This window comes from Syngnathus scovelli, chromosome 5 (assembly GCF_024217435.2).
Source record: "Syngnathus scovelli strain Florida chromosome 5, RoL_Ssco_1.2, whole genome shotgun sequence".
Lineage (NCBI taxonomy): Eukaryota > Metazoa > Chordata > Actinopteri > Syngnathiformes > Syngnathidae > Syngnathus > Syngnathus scovelli.
The window spans coordinates 899,632-906,777 of record NC_090851.1 but is presented as its reverse complement, the minus strand read 5'-3'; the positions used below and the strand labels follow the sequence as shown (position 1 = coordinate 906,777).

At 47.0% G+C, this 7,146-nt stretch overlaps 1 protein-coding gene across 2 annotated transcripts; it reads right to left on the bottom strand.

Annotated features, from left to right (window-relative positions):
* Window positions 1–69: 69 nt before the first annotated feature.
* On the bottom strand, window positions 70–6,590 carry LOC125968716 (cdc42-interacting protein 4 homolog). 2 transcript variants are annotated; one of them, XM_049720061.2, is made up of 16 exons: window positions 6,370–6,590; window positions 5,428–5,582; window positions 4,151–4,266; window positions 4,021–4,074; window positions 3,674–3,821; window positions 3,527–3,589; window positions 3,257–3,361; window positions 3,042–3,170; window positions 2,567–2,713; window positions 2,320–2,481; window positions 2,060–2,086; window positions 1,396–1,505; window positions 1,141–1,273; window positions 994–1,070; window positions 681–775; window positions 70–570 (listed from the first exon to the last, which is right to left on the bottom strand). In XM_049720061.2, exons 2-16 carry the CDS (start codon window positions 5,449–5,451, stop codon window positions 425–427), a joined length of 1,536 nt encoding a protein of 511 aa, XP_049576018.1. In that variant the 5' UTR covers window positions 5,452–5,582; window positions 6,370–6,590; the 3' UTR covers window positions 70–424. The 2 variants fall into 2 exon arrangements, with proteins under 2 accessions (XP_049576018.1, XP_049576019.1); XM_049720062.2 differs by lacking the exon at window positions 2,060–2,086.
* Between the last annotated feature and the right edge of the window lie 556 nt (window positions 6,591–7,146).

The window sequence follows — 7,146 nt, the reverse complement described above, 5'->3', positions numbered from 1 at the left end:
CGTGCATTATTTTGAGCTTGACAAGGATGCGTCAATGAACACGGCCGCCCGAATATCAAGTTCAACAACTGGCTTTGTCGTTCATATTTAATGTTCATTCTGCTTACAATATGTACTTTGTAACATTTTAGCGCGGTATCCAGTGTGAGTCAGGCCCGAAAGGCGGCGCCAACCTTGCACAGGCTCTTGGAATAATAATAATAATAATAAAAATCAGGGTCAAATAGGTCAGTGGGGCGCGCTGCTGAGGGCCTATGTCTGTCTTAAAATCTTTTAAATAGTATAAAAATAGTATCCAATCAGGAAAGACAAGCAGCAGAGAAGCGTGGCTACAGCGACCAAATCAAAATTAAAAATGTGTATGTGTGTGTGTGTGTGTGTGTGTGTGTGTGTGTGTGTGTGTGTGGGAGGATGAGCTGTGACGTTAGGACACGAGCTTGACATAGGAGGCCGGGATGAAGCCCTCCTCCCCGTTGGCTCGGACGACCCGCATCCACCCGTCGCCTTTGTCCTCCTCCATGATGGTCAGAAGCTCGCCGTCTGTCACCGAGATGGTGCCCTCGCTGTTGCCTGCGTGGAAATAAAAACAATTAAAAAAAAAAAATCATTTCACCTTAAATTGCACCAACGTAAGCGTTTGATGGTTTTTCCAATAATAAACCAAATGAAAAATGGCCAACCTTCAAAGGTGTACAAAGCCGTGCACCGGCCACAATCTTCAAAGTCATCGTCAAACTCGGTGTAAATGTTGTATTGGTTTTCAGACGGCTCCGCCCTGCGAACGGACACGTTAGCAATTTGCGGACCCAAACGACGACTGCTCACTGACGCAGATGAATGGAAAAGAAAATGAAAACAAAAATGCTTGAGAGGCCTAAAAAACAAAATCATGTTTATTATAATAATAGCACAAATGTTTCCGTCTTTGTAAAGAAAACAAGTCAAAATCAAATCAAATCCATCATCCCAAAGTATTTCAAGTTTGATGCTTACGGTTTTTCCGTGAGGTGGTGGTTGTTGTTGATGGCACTGACGCATTCGTCTCCTCCCACTGCCTCCGACAACCAAGTCTGCAAAAAAAAAAAAAAATAGGAGGAGGCTCTTGGCAGGAAGGCGAATTTGGAGTCGCACAGCTTGTACTTCGTATTTGGCGAGCTCGCCGCGCAGGTATCCGATGTTCTGCGCCGTCTCGGAGATCTGCGGCTCCAGAATGGTCGGGTTGCCCATGTCGGGGTTCTGCTCGTACACGCCTTTCATCTTCTCCAGGGCCTCGCTGGATAATTAATTTATTTTCCCCAACAAAATAGAATGATTTTTTGCCCCCCATTTTGATAAAAAATTTTAATACCACGTGAAGAAATTATTTGAACGAAATGTTGAAAGAAATGCTCTCACCTGGTCTCCAGCGTCATGTGAAGTTTTTTGGACACGTCATCGATCTTGGCCTGCAGCATCTTCTTTCTTTGCTCGGGAGGAAGGTGAGAGAAGTCCTCTGCCGGCGGCGGCTACACGCACACACACACACGCACGGCAGAATGATTATCCATGTCAAGCACGCAAGATGGATGCTGACCACCAGCAGGATTCCATACAAAAGCCACAATCATTTTTTTTTTTCCTTCTGCGAGGTCACAAATCTGCAACAATTGTTTTCAAATTTGCTTCATTTTTACCTTTATTATTTGTCATTATTTTATCATTTCTTTATGATCTCATGAGGTGAATATTTTAAAAGCAACATATGTTAAGAAAGATCCCCGGCCACTCGATTAGGTACGCCTGCACAAACAAAATACAACATCTCAAATCAACTTCATTTATTTTCTCTTTTTTTGGTCTTGTGGTACCAAACTCTCTCCCAAGAGATGTTCCTAATAATTTGTCCCAAGGAGCTGGCCAAAGTATTAGGAACAGCTTGTTTTTTTTTTTTAAACGCAGGCGTCCCCCAACATCGCGGCCGTGCCGTTGTGACATCACAGAATCAAAGGTTGTCATTGAGAAGAAAGGAAAAGGGAAAGAGCGGCTTCCAGCACCGGACGACCCAAACACAACGAGTTACCAGGTGCTTCTCGGCATGCGACGACGTCTGGACGGTGACAGAGAATCATTCATCAGATGCAACAACACAACACAACACGTAAACAACTGCAAAAGTGCTGCTGGCGTGCTAGCATGCGTGCGTGTGGAGGAAACAAGTCAGTGCGGGAATTAGACGGGCCCCTCCCCGGGGGGCCGGCCGAGGAATGCGCGCTCTCGTTTACGACCGCGCTCACTCGGCAGCATTCTTTACCGTGTGACTGTGTGTGTGTGTGTGTTGACCTTGTGCTTCCTGCTGAAGGGCCAAAGTTTGCCGCGAACTTTAGGCAGGTTGAGGCTGGAGTCGGAGCCGGCCGCTTTGATTCCCTGCGTGTAGTCCTCAAAGTCCAAGTCGCCGGGGCGCTCGAAGCCCGACTTGTGCTGCTCCACCAACAGAAGCGAGTCCTGACAAACACGTTGTGTACATGTTCGACAATCAAACAACTGAGCGTCAACACACAAAACCATTGTGTGCGTGTGTGCGACTAGCCTGCTTTTCGTCCACTTTTGCTCCGGCCGCCGAGATTCCGTCGAGACATTTGGAGATGATGGGCTGCACCTTCTTCTCCAAGTCTGAGAACTGGCTGTATCCTTCCGCCAGACGGCGAATCCGGCGCTCATCGAGGTCCTGTAGCTTCTACACACACACACACCCCCACACACACATTGTCAGCTGGTGCGTGATGTGTCCCAACAATGTCATTAAAGTCAACCCCCAAATTTTCTGTTCTATTGTATTTGTGGAGCATTTTTTTTTTTATCTCAGGGGGCGGCCATTTTGCCAATGAAAATTAAATGGATGGATGGATGACATCACAGTTGCCAGGTCTGAGGTCACAACCAATCACAGCTCAGCTTCAGAAAATCAGTGAGCTGTGATGTCATTTTCAGTGGACAGCAGGTGGCAAAATGGCTGCCCCCCCCAAGATGGAGGCGGCTCTCCAAGCCGCTGCTGATAATCTCACATTGAATATCTGCGGGATCTCCGAGTAGTAAAAGTATTTCTGCTCCTGGTTGAACTTCTGCAGCTGCGCCGCGTAGTCGCTGCGGCATTCCTCCGCCGTGTGCGTGCGGGCGTGTGCGTGCTGCCTGGCCTTCCAGGGACGAAAAGGACAACCATGTCAGCGCGCGTGTGTGTGTGTGTCTGTGTATGTGTGTATGTGTGTGTGAGAGAGTTTACTTTGTCTACGTCTATCTTGATGGCGTTGGGGTCACTCTCAATTTTCTCGACCTGTTGCGTGGCTTTATCAGCTTCTCCCCATTCCTTGGCGAAGCGCTTCTTTGTCTACGCACACACGCGCACACGTCATCGATGATGTCATCATAAGCGGGACACACGCAACACGCGGCTCGACATGAAGACGCAAAGTTGCCGCGAGCACACAAACGCAGCACCTGACAAAAGTGGCATCAAACACACAAGGTGAAGATGCAACGCGAGGTGACGTACACTTTCCAGCAGCTTGAAGCTGCTCTCCAGGTTCTGTTGGGCTTTCTTGGCGTCAGAAAGGTGCTGTGGAGGAAACACACGCTGATGCGTTCAGGGACAACCGTGGCTCGGCGTGCGGGGCGGCGTGCGGCGGCGGCGGCTCGTCACCGCTTTGCGGTCTTGCTTGAGGTCCTGCAGGAACTTGGTGAGCTCCACGCAGATGTTGGTCATCATGTTCTCGGCGATCAGCTCCCGCTGGCCCGCGTAGTCGTTCATCTCGTTCAAGATCTCTTGCAAGGCCGCGTGGTTGCTGAATCTGAGCGGGACAAAAGCGCACAATAGCAACATACGGCAACAACACAACAACTTGACCACAAGAAAAACACACAACATCACACAATCTGGAACTCCAAGCACACGACACTCACTCACAACAGAACAAAAACACACAACCAGCAACTTGACACACATAGCACACAAGATGAATACACAAATCCACGTAGTTGTGTTGTGACCTGCAGTCCTGCTCATCTTTGCTTCCTCTCTTGGCATACTTCTTGGACAGATTCCTGCGACACACGGCGCACTCGGCGTTACACAACGACACACATGCACACGCAGACACACAAGGCGAGCGGCGCGCACCTGAGCTGCTTGGCGTAGCTCTGCTCGATCTCCGTGCGCTCCTTAACAAACTTGATGTAGCGCTCCACCAGGTCCAAGCCCGACTGAGTATGCTTGTCGATCACGTCGTTCTGGTCCTGACGTCACACGCATCAGACGTGTTTGCGTTTTGTGTTGCTTGTGTGTTACATGTGCATATTTGTCGCGTGCGTGAGTTGCGCAAGTTTGTTGTGTTGCTTGAGTGAGCGTGACGGCCATCGCGGGACAGACACGATGACGTAGCCGAGTTGGAATTTCTGCACAGTGAGTAAGACAAAGACTCCACCTAAGTGATGTCAAGGCCAATTGGGGAAGGGGGAGGAAGGGAGGGAGGGAGGGAGGGAGCGCTTGCAAAGGGCAGGAAGGGGAGGGGAGGGGGGGGCAATGGAGAGGAAAGCGGGTCGAGGGGTGAGCGAGTCAGCTGAACCCCAACCAGATGGCTCCAACTGATAACGCCCTGAAGTCGTCACGCCGACGCCGGGATCTGCGCCGAGGCCCGAACCAGTCCGACTCGTCCCGCCCTCCCTCGCGCCCGTCGACGACACGTGATCCAAATCTCAGCCGGCCAGAACGAGAACCAGAACGCAAGTGATCAAAACTAAAAAGTGACTGACTGATTTTTTTCATTCTGTATGAAATAAGCCCCCCCCAAAACGCAACATAATGACAATATTGTGTTTATCACTGCAACGTCGTCATTTCTGGCGTTCCACAGGGTTCCGTTCTTAGCACTTTGTTGATCTTTTATCTACTTATCTCCACAACTTGATCAACTAACGTATTTAGAATGAAACTCTCTAAGTAAGTGACGCGCGGATGAAACTAACCACGAGAGCTAACCAACCAATCAAACAATGACGGCAATAACAACAAACAAACTAAAGATGAGTTAATTAACACTGACCCAAGAACCAAACGTCATCGTACTAAAAACGACCAACTGGTGAAGTCGTGTAATAATCAATAGAATTGATCTGGGACATATAAGCAAGAGGTGTTCGTCCGCTGGACAAAACCCACATCGTACACACACCACAACAACGACAACAACAAAGTGTGGACGCATCCGGTAGCGGACGAGCGGACTTCCTGTCACGCGTGAAAAACAACCAGGTGAAGAAGGTTACACCTTTAAGGGAGAACAGCAGAAGGTATGCGGGAGGGATTGCGAAACACGCTTGCACACACACATTATTACACAGCCAAGACTCAAAGCGGGCCTAAAAGCCACAAGTTGTCGTCAAAGATGTGAAACTCACCCACAAATCGGTGCCCCAGTCCATGTCTGCACCTCTCGCACGTCTCTCAAGCTGGAATTCTCCTGGAAGGGTCTGGAGGAAGTCCACGCCTTCTCCCTGCACAAAATAAAGCCTACTTTTTTTTAACCTTGCTTCTCCTGAAACTGGTTTGCGTCCTGACAGAGAGAGAGAGAGAGAGAGAACAAGAGAGAGAGAGAGAGAATATGGGAGGAGCACAGCAAGCTAAGTTAGTCTTAAAGTAGTAGCAGCAGTTTACACAAGTCCAGAAAAGCAAATAAAAGGTTACAAATGAAATGGGAATGAAAGACCACATCTTCATGAAATGTGTATGAAGATAATCAGACTTAAGCAAGCAACACACACTAACAAATGACTTGACGATTTGAATAAAAGTCAATCAGACTGTATTGCGCAACACACCCAAGGTAGCTGCCAGCTGATCAGCAAGCTCCGCAGGAACCCGATAACGTCGGGTGGTGAGCAAGCAAAGTAAATCAAGAACAAACAAGCTTAGAAACTGTAATGGAGGAATGAAGGAGTCAACAACCAAACACTCAACTGAATTTTGTAACTTTTTTTTTTAAATGTCAAAATCTTTCCAAAATTGTGAAAACTTTGCATCTTTAAAATTCACACCAATCCAACTGTGCTCATTTGCTCCAACTCCATTTTTTCTTTTGGTGTCCCACAGGGTTCTTTTCCCGCCACCCTTACGTTTATCATTTATTTTCGTAAAGACAACGTCAATTGCTACCAACTCAAATCAACTTACTAACCTAAGCATGAAGGAGTCAAATAAAATAGCTACTTGACTCGAGATAATAATAGCAACATAAAAAAAAAAAAAAAAACATTTCCCGAATCAGTAATTAGCCATAATAGGCACACTCTAATATGAGCCAATACAAAAACTGGTGGTAGAATAAAAATAAGAATGCTTACTTTTAATTGACCCTTTGATCTGACAAGTTCATCTGGTTCTATTAGGAGGGAATGTCGGTTTAAACACAATCATAACAAAGCAGTGATTTCAGACGAGCACACAACTTTGTGTCTGCTAGTTTAAAACTAAAACACAATGAAAAGGATATTGAGCAGAACGGTGCATGGAGACAGACAAAATATTACTCAAAGTAATGCGACTTTAATCCTCTGCGAAAAGTCACATTTGTAGCAAAGCGTTTCTTCCTTGGTGTCTGCATGAAGGCATCATACTGCCCCCTAGTGGCCAACTTAATCCGTTCCCACGGGACGGGAGTCACAAGGAATTAATCAAGTTAATTCTTTACGTTACATTTTGCTCATTTTCATTCATTTCAATGGAAAAAGAGGATTTGAGAGACAAATGGGGTTATGGAACAAATTCAACTGGCCTTACAACACTGCTGCTATCGTGCAGCTCTGCTTACCTTTTGGCGTTGACACAAAAGTGGTTGCTTTGCTCAGAAACTTTGTCCAAGACAGGCAAGCACTCCAGAAACACACCTATTTCCATATGAACATTAAAAACATTCAATTTTCCATCAAACGTACACATTTGTACCCTTTGGAATTGTTTGACCTTGTTGCCATGGGAACGCAGCCAGCCATCACTCCCTGCTCCTTTTCATCATTGTGATGGGGGGGAGGTCAACGCTTGTCACCATGGAAACCTCTGCTAATAAATGATGGTACTCTTGAAAAACACGGTGTCTGAAAGTAGGACACAGAGACAGAGTA